Genomic DNA, 21,582 nt, shown 5'->3' on the forward strand with positions numbered 1-21,582 from the left:
GTTTGCTGATATGCCTGGGTCCTGTCCACACACAGAGGCATTCCGATGGACTCAGGAGCACTCCTCCTCATGGGGCACTGTCACCCGGGAATCAAAAGTATTCGGTGCCCTCAGATCCTCGCTCTGACATTGCTGCACTGTCTGTATCTTGTCATTCCCATATATATACTGATGCTTTCTGATTGATCTGATGTTTGTCTGATCAGCCAGCCTTTCTATACTATCCTCTTTGTGGGGGCTTGTAATCTGTATCGTGTTCATAGACCTAAGACTCTTGTTTCGCCATTTTGTTGTTGTTTTTCCTTGGTTTTGTAGTGAAGCATAACTTTTTCTGCATTTTAATGTGTAAAATATTTGTAGTCATGGCAGAAACCCAAACTTTCACTTCATCATCAGAAGCTAGCCTCCGTGCAAACCATATCGGCCGTGTGTGCGACAGGAGTCCGAGCGGCCATGTGTGTGACAGGAGTCCGAGCGGCCATGTGTATGACAGGAGTCCGAGCGGCCATGTGTGTGACAGGAGTCCGAGCGGCCATGTGTGTGACAGGAGTCCGAGCGGCCGGGTGTGTGTGACAGGAGTCCGAGCGGCCGTGTGTGTGACAGGAGTCCGAGCGGCCGTGTGTGTGTGACAGTAGTCCGAGCGGCCGTGTGTGTGTGACAGGAGTCCGAGCGGCCGTGTGTGTGTGACAGGAGTCCGAGCGGCCGTGTGTGTGTGACAGGAGTCCGAGCGGCCGTGTGTGTGTGACAGGAGTCCGAGCGGCCGTGTATGTGACAGGAGTCCGAGCGGCCGTGTGTGTGACAGGAGTCCGAGCGGCCGTGTGTGTGACAGGAGTCCGAGCGGCCATGTGTGTGTGACAGGAGTCCGAGCGGTCGTGTGTGTGACAGGAGTCCGAGCGGCCGTGTGTGTGACAGGAGTCCGAGCGGCCGTGTGTGTGTGACAGGAGTCTGAGCGGCCGTGTGTGTGACAGGAGTCCGAGCGGCCATGTGTGTGTGACAGGAGTCCGAGCGGTCATGTGTGACAGGAGTCCGAGCGACCGTGTGTGACAGGAGTCCGAGCGGCCGTGTGTGTGACAGGAGTCCGAGCGGCGGTGTGTGTGTAACAGGAGTCCGACCGGTCTTGTGTGTGACAGGAGTCCGAGCGACCATGTGTGTGACAGGAGTCCGAGCGGCTGTGTGTGTGACAGGAGTCCGAGTGGCTGTGTGTGTGACAGGAGTCCGAGCGGCCGTGTGTGTGACAGGAGTCCGAGCGGCCGTGTGTGTGTGACAGGAGTCCGACCAGTCTTGTGTGTGACAGGAGTCCGAGCGGCCATGTGTGTGTGACAGGCGTCTGAGCGGTCATGTGTGTGTGACAGGAGTCCGAGCGGCCATGTGTGTGTGACAGGAGTCCGAGCGGTCATGTGTGACAGGAGTCCGAGCGGCCGTGTGTGTGACAGGAGTCCGAGCGGCCGTGTGTGTGACAGGAGTCCGAGCGGCGGTGTGTGTGTAACAGGAGTCCGACCGGTCTTGTGTGTGACAGGAGTCCGAGCGACCATGTGTGTGACAGGAGTCCGAGCGGCTGTGTGTGTGACAGGAGTCCGAGCGGCCGTGTGTGTGACAGGAGTCCGAGCGGCCGTGTGTGTGTGACAGGAGTCTGAGCGGCCGTGTGTGTGACAGGAGTCCGAGCGGCCGTGTGTGTGTGACAGGAGTCCGAGCGGCCGTGTGTGTGTGACAGGAGTCCGAGCGGCCGAGTGTGTGACAGGAGTCCGAGCGGTCATGTGTGACAGGAGTCCGAGCGGCCGTGTGTGTGACAGGAGTCCGAGCGGCCGTGTGTGACAGGAGTCCGAGCGGCCGTGTGTGACAGGAGTCCGAGCGGCCCTGTGTGACAGGAGTCCGAGCGGTCATGTGTGACAGGAGTCCGAGCGGCCGTGTGTAACAGGAGTCCGACCGGTCTTGTGTGTGACAGGAGTCCGAGCGACCATGTGTGTGAAAGGAGTCCGAGCGGCTGTGTGTGTGACAGGAGTCCGAGTGGCTGTGTGTGTAACAGGAGTCCGACAGGTCTTGTGTGTGACAGGAGTCCGAGCGACCATGTGTGTGACAGGAGTCCGAGTGGCTGTGTGTGTGACAGGAGTCCGAGCGGCTGAGTGTGTGACAGGAGTCCGAGCGGCCGTGTGTGTGTGACAGGAGTCCGACCAGTCTTGGGTGTGACAGGAGTCCGAGCGGCTATGTGTGTGTGACAGGCGTCTGAGTGGTCATGTGTGTGTGACAGGAGTCCGAGCGGCCATGTGTGTGTGTGACAGGAGTCCAAGCGGCTGTGTGTGTGACAGGAGTCCGAGTGGCCCCGTGTGTCACAGGAGTCCGAGTGGTCTTGTGTGCGACAGGAGACTGACCGTCATTATTTTGCCTATAACTGTACATTCCTGGTAATGTTCGGGTTCTCCTGGAGCGATCGCAGTATACCCTGGGCAGCAATGAGTATAACACTGGCTGTGGATTATTATAGCCCTTAATGGCTGGGCTCGTATCTAGCTTCATATAAAGCTTCCTGAACTCTGGGCCTGATAGCTGAGGTTTCATCTAAAGGCAACATCCCATATACACCCTGAAAGAGCAAAGCCCAATCCTTGGAGGCCTGGACGCCATTTATTTCATCTTGGCTTGATGTTTGTAGGGTGCGACTAGGAAACAACACTCCAATATTAGCCCATGGGTGAGAAGCCCGATTCCTCTCCCTCGTCCTCCGATGCCGTACAGAACATGTCGGAGCAGTGGGGCCATTATGGCTCAAAATGAAGGTCAGAGCGGACACTTACCCTTCACCAGAGTGTGCTTGTCAGTAGGTGAGGAGCGCGCCAGCACCCGGAGCTTCGGCCAAACTTTATCAATCCGTTCTTGCTCAATCTACAGAATAAGAAGTGATTTTAGCGCAGTCATGGTGTCACGCCAATCTACAGAGGCATAGAATCACTGTTATGTTGTATTGTGATCACTTATCCACCAGAGCCATCTGCTGACAATGTTCTCATTACCCATTCATTAGAGGATCCAATTCACAGTACTTGTTCTCACCCACAAAGCTCTCCACAGTGCGGCGCCCCCCTACATCTCCTCCATCATTTCTGTCTATCGGCCTAGCCGATCGCTGCGCTCTGCAAATGACTTTCGACTAACCTCTGTGCTAATCCGCACCTCCCACTCCCGACTCCAAGACTTCTCCCGTGCTTCTCCTATCCTCTGGAATGCTCTACCCCAAGAAATCAGGACTATCCACAATTTGCATAGTTTCAGGCGCTCCCTCATCTGTTCAGAGCGGGCTATCATGGTCACTAATCACAGTCATTCTATGTGTAAAGGGCCTGTCACACTAAGCGATATCTCTATAACTTGTGACGTAGCGGCGATATTTCTAGCGATATCGCTGTGTTTGATACTTACCTCCGACCGCTCCCCCGCTGGTTATCGCTGATCGCGCGAGAACGTCCAGGACTGTTTCTCGTCGTCAGCTTCCTGCAGTACTTCCTGTGGAGAGACGAGCGACGCGTGGAGCCGGGCGGGAGGACGCAGGATCGCCTGGTGTGACAGGTAAGTAGCGACCCCCGTCCCCAGCGATGTCGCTGGTGAGATCTGCCTGTGTGGCAGCTCACTAGCGACCACTTAGCGATGCACCAGCGATCCTGACCGCGTCATATCACTGATTGGGATCGCTGGCACATCGCTGAGTGTGACAGTACCTTTACTGTGCGTGTGGCCCATTCCCTATCTCCATCCCTCACTCCCTCAGGACGGCCGGACCATCACTGTACATACACCATTGTATATACGCCCCCGTATCTCCCCCACCTCACTGTAGAGTGTAAGCTCTCACCAGCAGGGGCGGCTGATTGGGCTTTATTGTATTGTTAACGTTCTTACTTATGACTTGTGTCTGGAAACTGTAACGCGCTGCGGAATATGTTGGCGCTATATAAAGATTATTATTATTATCCATTACAGCTTTACTTTCTGCTTCATTGCAGTTAATCTTTGCTCATCTAGGCTTCCGTAGTTTCCCATCAGCCTCTGCATTAGCCCTGCCCCTTCTCCTCCAGCAGCCATCTTGGCCTCATGGATGCTGATCATCTCTCCCTGATTTTCAGCCCACCTGGTTGTTTGCCTCCTCATAGCAGTCAGTGAGTTATTATGTCCCCTTGTCAGAGCTCACCATATTGTCTGATGTAGCTGCTCTGTTCGACATGTTTTATTATGTAAGGAGTCTTCTGCTGCTATAGCTACTTACACTATCCGCCATATTGTGTACTGACACTGTGTGATCGCCATGTGGTGTAATGACGCTGTGTGATCACCATGTGGTGTAATGACGCTGTGTGATCGCCATGTGGTGTAATGACGCCGTGTGATCGCCACATGGAGTAATGACACTGTGTGATCGCCATGTGGTGTAATGACGCTGTGTGATCGCCATGTGGTGTAATGACGCTGTGTGATCGCCATGTGGTGTAATGACGCCGTGTGATCGCCACATGGAGTAATGACACAGTGTGATCGCCATGTGGTGTAATGACGCCGTGTGATCACATGTGGTGTAATGATGCTGTGTGATCGCCACGTGGTGTAATGATGCTGTGTGATCACATGTGGTCTAATGATGCTGTGTGATCACCATGTGGTGTAATGATGCCATGTGATCACCATGTGGTGTAGTGACGCTGTGTGATTGCCATGTGGTCTAATGATGCTGTGTGATCGCCATGTGGTCTAATGATGCTGTGTGATCGCCATGTGGTGTAATGATGCTGTGTGATTGCCATGTGGTGTAATGATGCTTTGTGATCACCATGTGGAGTAATGACGCTGTGTGATCACCATGTGGTGTAATGACGCTGTGTGATCGCCATGTGGTGTAATGACGCTGTGTGATCACCATGTGGTGTAATGACGCTGTGTGATCGCCATGTGGTGTAATGATGCTGTGTGATCGCCATGTGGAGTAATGACGCTGTGTGATCACCATGTGGTGTAATGACGCTGTGTGATCGCCATGTGGTGTAATGACGCTGTGTGATCACCATGTGGTGTAATGACGCTGTGTGATCGCCATGTGGTGTAATGATGCTGTGTGATCGCCACGTGGTGTAATGACGCTGTGTGATCGCCACGTGGTGTAATGACGCTGTGTGATCGCCATGTGGTGTAATGACGCTGTGTGATCACCATGTGGTGTAATGACGCTGTGTGATCGCCATGTGGTGTAATGATGCTGTGTGATCGCCACGTGGTGTAATGACGCTGTGTGATCACCATGTGGTGTAATGACGCTGTGTGATCACCATGTGGTGTAATGACGCTGTGTGATCGCCATGTGGTGTAATGATGCTGTGTGATCGCCACGTGGTGTAATGACGCTGTGTGATCGCCATGTGGTGTAATGATGCTGTGTGATCACCATGTGGTGTAATGATGCTGTGTGATCGCCATGTGGAGTAATGACGCTGTGTGATCGCCATGTGGTGTAATGATGTGGAGTGATCGCCATGTGCTGTAATGATGTGGTGTGATCGCCATGTGGTGTAATGACGCTGTGTGATCGCCATGTGGTGTAATGATGCTGTGTGATCGCCACATGGAGTAATGACACAGTGTGATCGCCATGTGGTGTAATGACGCCGTGTGATCACATGTGGTGTAATGACGCCATGTGATCACATGTGGTGTAATGACGCCGTGTGATCACATGTGGTGTAATGATGCTGTGCGATCGCCACGTGGTGTAATGACGCTGTGTGATCGCCATGTGGTGTAATGATGCTGTGTGATCGCCATGTGGAGTAATGATGCTGTGTGATTGCCACATGGAGTAATGATGCTGTTTTATCGCCATGTGGAGTAATGACGCTGTGTGATCGCCACATGGAGTAATGATGCTGTGTGATCGCCATGTGGAGTAATGATGCCGTGTGATCGCCACGTGGTGTAATGATGCTGTGTGATCGCCATGTGGAGTAATGATGCTGTGTGATCGCCACGTGGAGTAATGATGCTGTGTGATCGCCATGTGGAGTAATGATGCTGTGTGATCGCCATGTGGTGTAATGATGCTATGTGATCGCCACGTGGAGTAATGATGCTGTGTGATCGCCATGTGGAGTAATGATGCTGTGTGATCGCCATGTGGAGTAATGACGCTGTGTGATCGCCATGTGGTGTAATGATGCTATGTGATCGCCACGTGGAGTAATGATGCTGTGTGATCGCCATGTGGTGTAATGATGCTGTGTGATCGCCACGTGGTGTAATGACGCTGTGTGATCGCCATGTGGAGTAATGATGCTGTGTGATCGCCACGTGGTGTAATGACGCTGTGTGATCGCCATGTGGAGTAATGATGCTGTGTGATCGCCACGTGGTGTAATGATGCTGTGTGATCGCCACGTGGTGTAATGATGCTGTGTGATCGCCATGTGGTGTAATGATGCTGTGTGATCGCCACGTGGAGTAATGATGCTGTGTGATCGCCATGTGGTGTAATGATGCTGTGTGATCGCCACGTGGTGTAATGATGCTGTGTGATCGCCATGTGGAGTAATGACGCTGTGTGATCGCCACGTTGTGTAATGACGCTGTGTGATTGCCATGTGGTGTAATGATGCTGTGTGATCGCCACGTGGTGTAATGATGCTGTGTGATCGCCACGTGGTGTAATGACGCGGTGCGATCGCCATGTGGTGTAATGATGCTGTGTGATCGCCATGTGGTGTAATGACGCTGTGTGATCACCACGTGGAGTAATTATGCTGTGTGATCGCCACGTGGTGTAATGATGTGGTGTGATCACCACGTGGTGTAATGAAGCGGTGCGATCGCCATGTGGTGTAATGATGCTGTGTGATCGCCATGTGGTGTAATGACGCTGTGTGATCGCCATGTGGTGTAATGATGCTGTGTGATCGCCACATGGAGTAATGATGCTGTGTGATCACCATGTGGTGTAATGATGCTGTGTGATCACCACGTGATGTAATGACGCCGTGTGATCGCCATGTGGTGTAATGACGCTGTGTGATCACTACGTGGAGTAATGATGCTCTGTGATCGCCATGTGGTGTAATGATGCTGTGCGATCGCCATGTGGTGTAATGACGCGGTGCGATCGCCATGTGGTGTAATGACGCCGTGTGATCGCCATGTGTTGTAATGACGCTGTGTGATCACCACGTGGAGTAATTATGCTGTGTGATCACCACGTGGTGTAATGAAGCGGTGCGATCGCCATGTGGTGTAATGAAGCGGTGCGATCGCCATGTGGTGTAATGATGCTGTGTGATCACCATGTGGTGTAATTATGCTGTGTGATCACCACGTGGTGTAATGACGCAGTGTGATCGCCACGTGGTGTAATGACGCTCTGTGATCGCCATGTGGTGTAATGATGCTGTGCGATCGCCATGTGGTGTAATGATGCCGTGTGATCGCCATGTGGTGTAATGATGCTGTGTGATCGCCATGTGGTGTAATGACGCTGTGTGATCGCCATGTGGTGTAATGACGCGGTGCGATCGCCATGTGGTGTAATGACGCCGTGTGATCGCCATGTGGTGTAATGACGCTGTGTGATCACCACGTGGAGTAATTATGCTGTGTGATCACCACGTGGTGTAATGATGCTGTGTGATCACCACGTGGTGTAATGATGCTGTGTGATCGCCACATGGAGTAATGATGCTGTGTGATCATGTGGTGTAATGACGCCGTGTGATCGCCACATGGAGTAATGATGCTGTGTGATCGCCATGTGGAGTAATGACGCCGTGTGATCGCCACATGGAGTAATGACGCTGTGTGATCACCATGTGGTGTAATGACGCTGTGTGATCGCCACGTGGTGTAATGACGCTGTGTGGTCACCATGTGGAGTAATGACGCCGTGTGATCGCCACATGGAGTTATGATGCTGTGTGGTCACCATGTGGAGTAATGATGCTGTGTGATCACTACGTGGTGTAATGATGCTGTGTGATCACCACGTGTTGTAATGATGCTGTGTGATCGTCATGTGGTGTAATGACGCCGTGTGATCGCCATGTGTTGTAATGATGCTGTGTGATCGCCATGTGGTGTAATGACGCCGTGTGATCGCCATGTGGTGTAATGACGCCGTGTGATTGCCATGTGGTGTAATGATGCTGTGTGATCGCCATGTGGTGTAATGATGCTGTGCGATCGCCACGTGGTGTAATGACGCTGGGTGATCGCCCCGTGGTGTAATGATGCTGTGAGATCGCCCCGTGGTGTAATGATGCTGTGTGATCGCCCCGTGGTGTAATGATGCTGTGAGATCGCTATGTGGAGTAATGACGCTGTGTGATCACCATGTGGTGTAATGATGCTGTGAGATCGCCATGTGGAGTAATGACGCTGTGTGATCGCCCCGTGGTGTAATGATGCGGTGTGATTGCCATGTGGTGTAATGATGCTGTGAGATCGCCATGTGGAGTAATGACGCTGTGTGATCGCCCCGTGGTGTAATGATGCTGTGAGATCGCCATGTGGAGTAATGACGCTGTGTGATCGCCACGTGGTGTAATGATGCTGTGTGATCGCCCCGTGGTGTAATGATGCTGTGAGATCGCCATGTGGAGTAATGACGCTGTGTGATCGCCACGTGGTGTAATGATGCGGTGTGATCGCCCTGTGGTGTAATGACGCTGTGTGATCGCCCCGTGGTGTAATGATGCTGTGAGATCGCCATGTGGAGTAATGACGCCGTGTGATCGCCACGTGGTGTAATGATGTGGTGTGATCGCCACGTGGTGTAATGATGCTGTGTGATCGCCATGTGGAGTAATGACGCTGTGTGATCGTCATGTGGTGTAATGATGCTGTGTGATCGCCATGTGGTGTAATGATGCTGTGTGATCGCCATGTGGAGTAATGACGCTGTGTGATCGCCACGTGGTGTAATGACGCTGTGTGATCGCCACGTGGTGTAATGATGCTGTGTGATCGCCATGTGGTGTAATGACGCTGTGTGATCGCCATGTGGTGTAATGACGCTGTGTGATCGCCATGTGGTGTAATGAAGCGGTGCGATCGCCACGTGGTGTAATGACGCCGTGTGATCGCCACATGGAGTAATGATGCTGTGTGATCGCCACATGGAATAATGATGCTGTGTGATCATGTGGTGTAATGACGCCGTGTGATCGCCACATGGAGTAATGATGCTGTGTGATCGCCATGTGGAGTAATGACGCCGTGTGATCGCCACATGGAGTAATGACGCTGTGTGATCACCATGTGGTGTAATGATGCTGTGTGATCGCCATGTGGTGTAATGACGCTGTGTGATCGCCATGTGGTGTAATGATGCTGTGTGATCATGTGGAGTAATGACGCTGTGTGATCACCATGTGGTGTAATGATGCTGTTTGATCATGTGATGTAATGATGCTGTGTGATCGCCATGTGGTGTAATGACGCTGTGTGATCGCCACGTGGTGTAATGACGCCGTGTGATCGCCACATGGAGTTATGACGCTGTGTGATCACCATGTGGTGTAATGATGCTGTGTGATCATGTGATGTAATGATGCTGTGTGATCGCCATGTGGTGTAATGACGCTGTGTGATCGCCACGTGGTGTAATGACGCCGTGTGATCGCCACATGGAGTAATGACGCCGTGTGATAGCCATGTAGTGTAATGACGTCGTGTGATCACCATGTGGAGTAATGATGCTGTGTGATCGCTACGTGGTGTAATGATGCTGTGTGATCACCACGTGGTGTAATGACGCCGTGTGATCGCCACGTGGTGTAATGATGCCGTGTGATCGCTACGTGGTGTAATGATGCTGTGTGATCGCCATGTGGTGTAATGACGCCGTGTGATCGCCATGTGGTGTAATGACGCCGTGTGATCGCCATGTGTTGTAATGATGCTGTGTGATCGCCATGTGGTGTAATGACGCCGTGTGATCGCCATGTGGTGTAATGACGCCGTGTGATCGCCATGTGGTGTAATGACGCCGTGTGATCGCCATGTGGTGTAATGACGCCGTGTGATCGCCATGTGTTGTAATGATGCTGTGTGATCGCCATGTGGTGTAATGACGCCGTGTGATCGCCATGTGGTGTAATGATGCTGTGTGATCGCCACATGGAGTAATGATGCTGTGCGATCACCACGTGGTGTAATGACACCGTGTGATCGCTATGTGGAGTAATGACGCCGTGTGATCGCCACATGGAGTAATGATGCTGTGTGATCGCCATGTGGTGTAATGATGCCGTGTGATCGCCATGTGGAGTAATGACGCCGTGTGATCGCCATGTGGTGTAATGATGCTGTGTGATCGCCACGTGGTGTAATGACGCTGTGTGATCGCCATGTGGAGTAATGACGCTGTGTGATCGCCATGTGGTGTAATGATGTGGTGTGATCGCCATGTGGTGTAATGATGTGGTGTGATCGCCACATGGAGTAATGACACAGTGTGATCGCCATGTGGTGTAATGACGCCGTGTGATCACATGTGGTGTAATGACGCCGTGTGATCACATGTGGTGTAATGACGCCGTGTGATCACATGTGGTGTAATGATGCTGTGCGATCGCCACGTGGTGTAATGACGCTGTGTGATCGCCATGTGGTGTAATGATGCTGTGTGATCGCCATGTGGAGTAATGATGCTGTGTGATCGCCACATGGAGTAATGATGCTGTGTGATCGCCACATGGAGTAATGATGCTGTGTGATCGCCATGTGGAGTAATGATGCCGTGTGATCGCCACGTGGTGTAATGATGCTGTGTGATCGCCATGTGGAGTAATGATGCTGTGTGATCGCCACGTGGAGTAATGATGCTGTGTGATCGCCATGTGGTGTAATGACGCCGTGTGATCGCCATGTGGTGTAATGACGCCGTGTGATCGCCATGTGGTGTAATGACGCCGTGTGATCGCCATGTGTTGTAATGATGCTGTGTGATCGCCATGTGGTGTAATGACGCCGTGTGATCGCCATGTGGTGTAATGATGCTGTGTGATCGCCACATGGAGTAATGATGCTGTGCGATCACCACGTGGTGTAATGACACCGTGTGATCGCTATGTGGAGTAATGACGCCGTGTGATCGCCACATGGAGTAATGATGCTGTGTGATCGCCATGTGGTGTAATGATGCCGTGTGATCGCCATGTGGAGTAATGACGCCGTGTGATCGCCATGTGGTGTAATGATGCTGTGTGATCGCCACGTGGTGTAATGACGCTGTGTGATCGCCATGTGGAGTAATGACGCTGTGTGATCGCCATGTGGTGTAATGACGCTGTGTGATCACTACGTGGAGTAATGATGCTCTGTGATCGCCATGTGGTGTAATGATGCTGTGCGATCGCCATGTGGTGTAATGACGCGGTGCGATCGCCATGTGGTGTAATGACGCCGTGTGATCGCCATGTGTTGTAATGACGCTGTGTGATCACCACGTGGAGTAATTATGCTGTGTGATCACCACGTGGTGTAATGAAGCGGTGCGATCGCCATGTGGTGTAATGAAGCGGTGCGATCGCCATGTGGTGTAATGATGCTGTGTGATCACCATGTGGTGTAATTATGCTGTGTGATCACCACGTGGTGTAATGACGCAGTGTGATCGCCACGTGGTGTAATGACGCTCTGTGATCGCCATGTGGTGTAATGATGCTGTGCGATCGCCATGTGGTGTAATGATGCCGTGTGATCGCCATGTGGTGTAATGATGCTGTGTGATCGCCATGTGGTGTAATGACGCTGTGTGATCGCCATGTGGTGTAATGACGCGGTGCGATCGCCATGTGGTGTAATGACGCCGTGTGATCGCCATGTGGTGTAATGACGCTGTGTGATCACCACGTGGAGTAATTATGCTGTGTGATCACCACGTGGTGTAATGATGCTGTGTGATCACCACGTGGTGTAATGATGCTGTGTGATCGCCACATGGAGTAATGATGCTGTGTGATCATGTGGTGTAATGACGCCGTGTGATCGCCACATGGAGTAATGATGCTGTGTGATCGCCATGTGGAGTAATGACGCCGTGTGATCGCCACATGGAGTAATGACGCTGTGTGATCACCATGTGGTGTAATGACGCTGTGTGATCGCCACGTGGTGTAATGACGCTGTGTGGTCACCATGTGGAGTAATGACGCCGTGTGATCGCCACATGGAGTTATGATGCTGTGTGGTCACCATGTGGAGTAATGATGCTGTGTGATCACTACGTGGTGTAATGATGCTGTGTGATCACCACGTGTTGTAATGATGCTGTGTGATCGTCATGTGGTGTAATGACGCCGTGTGATCGCCATGTGTTGTAATGATGCTGTGTGATCGCCATGTGGTGTAATGACGCCGTGTGATCGCCATGTGGTGTAATGACGCCGTGTGATCGCCATGTGGTGTAATGATGCTGTGTGATCGCCACATGGAGTAATGACGCTGTGTGATCGCCATGAGTTGTAATGATGCTGTGTGATCGCCATGTGGTGTAATGACGCCGTGTGATCGCCATGTGGTGTAATGACGCCGTGTGATTGCCATGTGGTGTAATGATGCTGTGTGATCGCCATGTGGTGTAATGATGCTGTGCGATCGCCACGTGGTGTAATGACGCTGGGTGATCGCCCCGTGGTGTAATGATGCTGTGAGATCGCCCCGTGGTGTAATGATGCTGTGTGATCGCCCCGTGGTGTAATGATGCTGTGAGATCGCTATGTGGAGTAATGACGCTGTGTGATCACCATGTGGTGTAATGATGCTGTGAGATCGCCATGTGGAGTAATGACGCTGTGTGATCGCCCCGTGGTGTAATGATGCGGTGTGATTGCCATGTGGTGTAATGATGCTGTGAGATCGCCATGTGGAGTAATGACGCTGTGTGATCGCCCCGTGGTGTAATGATGCTGTGAGATCGCCATGTGGAGTAATGACGCTGTGTGATCGCCACGTGGTGTAATGATGCTGTGTGATCGCCCCGTGGTGTAATGATGCTGTGAGATCGCCATGTGGAGTAATGACGCTGTGTGATCGCCACGTGGTGTAATGATGCGGTGTGATCGCCCTGTGGTGTAATGACGCTGTGTGATCGCCCCGTGGTGTAATGATGCTGTGAGATCGCCATGTGGAGTAATGACGCCGTGTGATCGCCACGTGGTGTAATGATGTGGTGTGATCGCCACGTGGTGTAATGATGCTGTGTGATCGCCATGTGGAGTAATGACGCTGTGTGATCGTCATGTGGTGTAATGATGCTGTGTGATCACCATGTGGTGTAATGATGCTGTGTGATCACCACGTGGTGTAATGATGCTGTGTGATCACCACGTGGTGTAATGATGCTGTGTGATCGCCATGTGGTGTAATGACGCTGTGTGATCGCCATGTGGAGTAATGACGCTGTGTGATCGCCCCGTGGTGTAATGATGCTGTGAGATCGCCATGTGGAGTAATGACGCCGTGTGATCGCCACGTGGTGTAATGATGTGGTGTGATCGCCACGTGGTGTAATGACGCTGTGTGATCGCCATGTGGTGTAATGACGCTGTGTGATCGCCATGTGGAGTAATGACGCCGTGTGATCGCCACGTGGTGTAATGATGCTGTGTGATCGCCATGTGGTGTAATGACGCTGTGTGATCGCCATGTGGAGTAATGACGCCGTGTGATCGCCACGTGGTGTAATGATGCTGTGTGATCGCCATGTTGTGTAATGATGCTGTGTGATCGCCATGTGGTGTAATGACGCCGTGTGATCGCCATGTGGTGTAATGACGCCGTGTGATCGCCATGTTGTGTAATGATGCTGTGTGATCGCCATGTGGTGTAATGACGCCGTGTGATCGCCATGTGGTGTAATGATGCTGTGTGATCGCCATGTGGTGTAATGACGCTGTGTGATCGCCATGTGGTGTAATGACGCTGTGTGATCGCCATGTGGAGTAATGACGCCGTGTGATCGCCACGTGGTGTAATGATGCTGTGTGATCGCCATGTGGTGTAATGACGCTGTGTGATCGCCATGTGGAGTAATGACGCCGTGTGATCGCCACGTGGTGTAATGATGCTGTGTGATCGCCATGTTGTGTAATGATGCTGTGTGATCGCCATGTGGTGTAATGACGCTGTGTGATCTGTGATGTACAATGTCTGTGAGGTATGGGGTTTTGTCTACAAAATATGATGTTTTCTGTTGTAACTTTCCAGAAAAATCCAGCCCTCTATGCCAATGCAGGCTGTCAGCTCATGCAGCACCTTCCCCCCTCCTCTTTTCGCCCATGGCTCACTCGCACACTGACCAGTGCCCCCTGCCTGGGCTAGCTCTGAAACCTTAAACCAACTTCCTCTCGAAGAGCAGGGGGAAGGGATCCCTTTGTTCGGAAAAACACAGGCTGTATGCCGGTATATGGGAAACATAAAAGTCATATTACGAAAACCATACCCAGTAGAGATATGAAAATCATATTTTTGTAACCTGAGCGGTCCCAGCTTCGATACCGTGTCTCTTTCGAAGTTCCACCCTGCCCAGAACATGAGATATGATTTGCGCCCAAATGGACGGTCATATCGCATAGATGTTTGATGTTTTCTTGATGGGCTCATTACGCTGGGAAACATGATACCACTGATGAGTCCATACCAGCTTCTCCCATAAAGTTATAGCTAATCTAAGTTTTGTAGCCAAAACATAACTTGGATAAGAGAGGTGGGATCAACCCAGAATGCACCTCTCCGTGATGTCACATAGGAAAGTCTATAAGGCATTTCCTGGGCAAACCAGCTCAGAACAGCTGCAGAGTCCGTGCTGACAAGAACTCCAGATGAATGGAGACGTGTGGCTCCTCCTCCCTTAAAGCCGCATGGTCTGCCTAAGGAACAATATGGAACTGTGAGTGTAATCTCTTTGTTTTCTCCACTTTTATTTTATACCTGTACTGTACATATTTTATGTCTCAATTTTATAGCAACTTTTATCTGTAATCACTGTCCTCTTTCGGAAAATAAATGAAATTATTTAGATCTGTCTCCATGCTCTAAGAATCGAACTATACGCCTTTGATAGATAATCGCTACTAATTCAAGGGGTTTGCCACGGACCCTCTTAATTTAACACTGTGAATTAAGTAACCGTGACTGGTGGCAGCGCGTTGTGTACGGCTATTACGGCTTGCTGGCAGTCTAGAAGGGTCTTATATTGCTGAGTAAGGGGCTTCAGCCACAGCATTGATAATTCCCTTACTGCAGAAGCCTAATTGCCGGTTCACAACAGGCAGCCCGTCCGGCGACTAATTATCCTAGGTGCAGTTCCCTGACTGACCTGAGGGTAAGGGGGGGCGCCGGAGAGCTGCGAGTTCCAAAGTGGAACTGAGAAAGTGGGATATACATAAATCCCCCACAGTACTTGGAAGATTGATAGCAGTGGTGGGGCATCCAAATTAAACTCCCCCTGCGGCAAATTGTAGAGCGAGATTAGCTTGCTGGATATTTTTGTCACATGGTGCCAGTGGTGGGATAACTAAGATAAGCCCCACTGCGCCTGTGATAGCCGTGTGCCGGCATTGTGTCACGTCCCTCCGTCCGCTGATACACCGGTGTCAGTGGTGGGATCGTGACATAGTGGTGACACAGGGTCCGCTGTCCGTCGAGTTTTGGTGGCAGCGGGACTCCCGTTAGTCGTCGCCCGTAAGTGGACGAACGGCCGTGGGCTGTTCGTCACATATTGGTGGCAGAGCGGTGGGATAATCCTAGAGCATTAGTGATTTGGTTTGAGCAATCATTCCTCTCACTAAAGACCTGCACGGTTCCTGCGGGAATCCTGCATCATAGGTTTTGGAGAACAGACTCAGTGGTTACTAGTCCTGAGACATTAGTGTGTACTTGCAAGTATCCCCCTCCCGTTTCTTCGTTTTTCTTTTTCTATCTTTTATTTGGCAACCATGGCGGCGATGACAGTGGAGTGGTATCAGAAGCAGAAAAAGGACACCCTTGCTGGGTTATGCACGTACCGAGGCATAGACGCCGCAGGAGGAACCAAAGATCAAATGATCGCGGCTCTAGTGCAGCTGGACAACGACCAGAATCCAGCGAGCGCAGAAGTTGGCCCAAGTTGCCATGGGGCTGCAGCAGAGGCTCCACACCTGAGCGCTGGCCCCACATTCAACCAGAACGGGGTGGACCCCTATCTGCAAATGGCCTTGGACGAACTCCCCGCCGAAGACAGGGATGGGCGGGTGAGGCTGATCCAGCAATATCGGCAGGAGGCCCAAGCCGAACGTGAGCGCCAAGCTGAAGCTCAGAGGGCCCATGAGCTGGAGATGCTCCAGCGGGGGTGGAATGCCCCCACAGCCCGAAGCCGTGAGCCCAGCAGCGTCCAGACTCCTAAACCCCGGCCAGAGCATTTTCCCGTAATGGAAAAGGATGGGGACTTGGACACGTTTCTGCGAGCCTTTGAGAAAGCCTGCAGACAGTACCGACTGCCCGAAGACCAATGGGCCAGGTACTTGACCCCAGGGCTAAAGGGCAAAGCTCTGGAGGCGTTTGCTTCTCTTCCGCCAGAAGCCGATGACGACTATGACGCCATAAAGCAGGCGCTGATCGCCAAATACCGGCTGACCCCTGAGGTATACCGAAAGAAGTTCCGGCACCTCCAACGTGGCCCACATGATAGCTACAGTGATGTGGTGCAAGGACTCAGGACCCACTTTGACCAGTGGATCCATGGACTGTCCGTTGAAACCTTTGAGCAGCTACGGGACCTGATGATCAAAGACCAGTTCCTGCATCTCTGCCCAGCTGAGGTCCGACAGTTCATCCTGGACCGCGAACCAACGAACGCGGACAAAGCGGCGCAGATCGCCGACAACCACGAGGCCAACCGGAAGCCCGAGACGCGGAGGCCAGTCGCCACCAGCTGGAAAGGGGGTAAGCCAGCAACCAACCCCAATGCCCCAGCTAGCCGTCCCTCCGGAGGCCCTGTCCCTGTTGCCAACAACAGGCCGGCTACTGACAGTCGCCTGTGTCACCACTGCAAGCGGCCTGGTCACTTCTCTTACACCTGTCCGGATAGGCCGAAGAACCCCCCAGCCAAGGCCCCCGGGCCCAACGCCTCTGTTCTTTTGGTGGGAGGTGTGGTTGGGAGGGCTGACGACAACGTTCAACCTGTTCAGGTGGGGGCCCGTCTTGCTACAGGCCTCAAGGACACCGGGGCTGAACGAACCCTCATCCGTCCTGGACTGGCGGCCCCTGAAGAGTTTGTTGAGGGGAAAACCCTGACTGTCACCGGGATTGGAGGCACCCGTTGTCCCTTGCCAGTGGCACGAGTTTTTCTTGATTGGGGTGTCGGGAGCGGGTTGAGGGAGGTAGGAGTGTCTGAAAATTTGCCCACTGATGTTTTATTGGGGACGGACTTGGGGAGGATGGTTGCATACTATGTCCCTGACACCCTTCCCCAAACTGATAATAAGGGTAACGTTAACCCTGATGATGTTGATGATGGGAAACTGAATGTGTTACCTGCTAATGCCTTGATGAGTAATGATGCAACTAACAACCATTCTTTCCCCAGGTACGATGCTGATGCTGATGTGAATGTACCAAAGCAAACTGATAACCATTCTTTTCCTAGGAATGATGATGTATCTGTGCCGACTGAACCCGTTAACCCTTTCTTTGAAACGGTAGATGTGTCCACAGGTACCGAGGTGCTCAGCCCCGTCACTCTGCGGAGTGAGACGGCTGAGGAACCCCTGGCAGGAGCAAGCAACGGTGCTCAAGGAAATGGGGAGGTGCATGGGGACCATGAGGAAGGTAATGCCATGCAGCTGACCAGTGCCACCGAGGAAGGTAACTGGCCCTTAAGTAGCACTGCTCCTGAAGTGTTGGGGGTGGATGGGGAGGTAGAGCCCAGGGCAGCACCAGCTGGTGGGTCTGTAGAAATCCCCAGGGAGACAGCATACATAGCAGCTGTCACACGCAGTCAGAGTGCCCAGATCGCAGGTAACGCACTGTCTTCTGGACCCTCTGCTGCTACAGGAGAGACTGAACCAGAGGTGAACCCAGAGCCGGTTCCAGAGGGTCCCAGTAAAGAGGGGACCCTGACGTCACTTCTGGCAGCCTCCAGCATGGAGTTCCAGGCTGCTCTGCACTCAGATGCCAGCCTGGAGAAATTGAAAGGTCTCGCCGAGACGCCCACCTCCAAGTCTGATAAGGAGAGGGTGTTCTGGGAACGAGGAAGGTTGTACCGGGAGACAGTACCCGGAGATCCTAAAAAGGAGTGGTTGAGGGAAAGACAGCTGGTCGTCCCCTATCAGTTCAGAACTGAGTTGTTGCGGATTGCCCATGAGATTCCACTCGCTGGACACTTGGGGATCAGCAAAACAAAGGCACGGCTGTCTCAACACTTCTATTGGCCCAAGATGGGGACAGATGTAACACACTACTGCCGCTCCTGCGCCACCTGTCAAAAAGTGGGTAAGGCGGGGCCTGCTCTTAAGGCTCCCCTTATTCCTTTGCCGGTGATAGAGGAGCCTTTCCAGAGAATCACGGTGGACATTGTAGGACCGCTGTCCGTCCCCAGCAGCTCCGGAAAGCGATACCTTCTCACCGTGGTAGACTACGCTACCCGGTACCCAGAGGCAGTAGCTCTGTCTTCAACCAGGGCAGATAAGGTGGCTGACGCACTGGTGACCATCTTTTCGAGAGTAGGATTTCCCAGGGAGATGCTTACCGATCAAGGGCCCCAATTCATGTCTCGCCTAATGGAGGCTCTCTGTGAGAAAATGCAGGTGACGCACCTGGTATCGAGTCCGTATCACCCACAGACTAATGGTTTGTGTGAACGCTTCAACGGTACCCTCAAACAGATGCTCCGCATACTGGTTGAGACCCAAGGGCGCGACTGGGAGCGGTACCTCCCACACCTGCTGTTCGCTTACAGAGAAGTTCCGCAGGCCTCGACCGGGTTCTCCCCCTTCGAGCTCCTGTATGGCAGGCGAGTCCGGGGACCCCTTGGGTTGATAAGAGAATCCTGGGAAGATGAGCCAAACCCCACAGAAGTGTCCATCGTGGATTATGTCATGCGCTTCCGTGACAAGATGCAGACCTTGACGCAGTTGGTGCATGACAACATGACGCAGGCTCAGGCTGACCAGAAGCGCTGGTACGACCAGAACGCCCGGGAGCGGACCTACCAGGTGGGTCAAAAGGTGTGGGCGCTGGTCCCTGTACCAACGGATAAGCTTCAGGCAGCCTGGGAAGGCCCGTACGTCGTCCACCAACAGCTCAACCCGGTCACCTACGTGGTCACGCTTGACCATGCTCGGGGTAGGCGCAAGGCCTTTCACGTCAACATGCTGAAGGCGCACTACGAATGTGAAGCTTGCGTCCTACCGGTCTGCAATCTGCCAGAGGATGGGGAGGAAGATTCCCTCCTGGACATGCTGGCCCAGGCCAAGGCCAATGGGTCCATTGAGGACATGGAGATAAGTGGTTCGCTCACCGTGTCCCAGCGGTTGCAGTTGATGGCCACCCTGGAACTCTTCCGGCCCGTGTTCACCAACCGTCCTGGGAGGACGGAGTTAGCGGTTCATGAGGTGGACACCGGGAATCATGCCCCATTACGGCGAACACCTTATCGGATCTCTGAAACGGTGCAACAAGTCATGCGCCAAGAGGTCGATGAGATGTTAAGGCTGGGAGTGATTCGACGGTCAAAAGGTGCGTGGGCTTCACCTGTAGTCCTCGTGCCTAAAAAGGATCGAACCACCCGGTTCTGCGTGGACTACAGGGGGCTCAACGCCATCACAACCTCTGATGCCCACCCGATGCCGCGCATCGAGGATCTGCTCGAGCGGTTGACAAACGCCAACTACATATCCATCATGGATTTGAGTCGGGGATACTGGCAGATTCCCCTGAGCCCTGAGGCGCGGGAGAAATCCGCCTTTATCACCCCCTTTGGACTGTACGAGTCCACGGTCATGCCCTTCGGCATGAAGAATGCCCCTGCCACTTTCCAGCGGATGGTCAACCACCTGCTTCGGGGACTGGAGGAGTACGCCGTGGCGTACTTAGACGATATTGCCGTCTTCAGTTCCACCTGGGAGGAACACCTTCAGCACCTCCAGGAGGTGCTCAAGCGTCTTCACCAGGCAGGCCTGACCATCAAGCCGGGGAAGTGCCAGATAGGCATGCGCAAGGTCCACTACCTGGGGCACCGGGTAGGCGGGGGTTCCATGAGTCCGGAGCCAGGAAAAGTGGACGCAATCGTGTCCTGGCCCACCCCCAGGACCAAGAAACAGGTGAAGTCCTTCTTGGGCACTGCAGGGTACTATAGGCGGTTCGTACAGGACTATAGCGCCCTTGCCAAACCCTTGACTGACCTCACCAAGCAGAGGCTACCCCAAACAGTCAACTGGACAGATGACTGTGAGGCGGCTTTCCAAGCTTTGAAAGCAGCCCTGTGCAACTCTCCAGTGTTGAGAGCAGTCGACAGCAGTCGCCCGTTTCTGGTACAGACCGACGCCAGCGAGTTTGGCCTCGGTGCTGTGCTTAGCCAGGTCGACTCGGGGAACCAAGAGCACCCCGTGTTGTACCTGAGCCGGAAACTTCTGCCGAGGGAAGTGGCATACTCGACCATCGAGAAGGAGTGTCTGGCCATGGTGTGGGCACTGCAACGTTTGCAGCCCTACCTGTACGGGCGCGCCTTCACGGTGGTAACCGACCACAACCCTCTGAGCTGGTTGCACACAGTGTCCGGAACCAATGGAAGATTGCTCCGCTGGAGCCTTGCCCTTCAACAGTACGATTTTACTGTAAAACACAGGAAGGGCAGCGAAAACGGCAATGCCGATGGGTTGTCCCGCCGGGGCGAACCCGCTGAGGTGCGCATGGCCGATTACCGAGAGGTAATGCCTCCTTAGCGCCCTCTTAAGGGGGGAGGTGTGATGTACAATGTCTGTGAGGTATGGGGTTTTGTCTACAAAATATGATGTTTTCTGTTGTAACTTTCCAGAAAAATCCAGCCCTCTATGCCAATGCAGGCTGTCAGCTCATGCAGCACCTTCCCCCCTCCTCTTTTCGCCCATGGCTCACTCACACACTGACCAGTGCCCCCTGCCTGGGCTAGCTCTGAAACCTTAAACCAACTTCCTCTCGAAGAGCAGGGGGAAGGGATCCCTTTGTTCGGAAAAACACAGGCTGTATGCCGGTATATGGGAAACATAAAAGTCATATTACGAAAACCATACCCAGTAGAGATATGAAAATCATATTTTTGTAACCTGAGCGGTCCCAGCTTCGATACCGTGTCTCTTTCGAAGTTCCACCCTGCCCAGAACATGAGATATGATTTGCGCCCAAATGGACGGTCATATCGCATAGATGTTTGATGTTTTCTTGATGGGCTCATTACGCTGGGAAACATGATACCACTGATGAGTCCATACCAGCTTCTCCCATAAAGTTATAGCTAATCTAAGTTTTGTAGCCAAAACATAACTTGGATAAGAGAGGTGGGATCAACCCAGAATGCACCTCTCCGTGATGTCACATAGGAAAGTCTATAAG

General features: G+C 52.7%; 1 protein-coding gene across 7 annotated transcripts in view; it reads right to left on the reverse strand.

Moving 5' to 3' along the window:
* ATP2B2 (ATPase plasma membrane Ca2+ transporting 2) overlaps positions 1–21,582 on the reverse strand; it is a 660,007-nt gene that overhangs the window by 282,622 nt on the left and 355,803 nt on the right. For all 7 annotated transcript variants that reach the window (XM_073564311.1, XM_073564307.1, XM_073564309.1 and 4 more), the window contains one exon: positions 2,790–2,877. In XM_073564311.1, coding sequence (XP_073420412.1) covers positions 2,790–2,877 — 88 coding nt within the window. The remainder of the gene's footprint in view (positions 1–2,789; positions 2,878–21,582) is intronic.

This window comes from Dendrobates tinctorius, unplaced genomic scaffold (assembly GCF_039654945.1).
Source record: "Dendrobates tinctorius isolate UK_male_01 unplaced genomic scaffold, ASM3965494v1 ptg000449l, whole genome shotgun sequence".
In the NCBI taxonomy this organism is placed as follows: domain Eukaryota; kingdom Metazoa; phylum Chordata; class Amphibia; order Anura; family Dendrobatidae; genus Dendrobates; species Dendrobates tinctorius.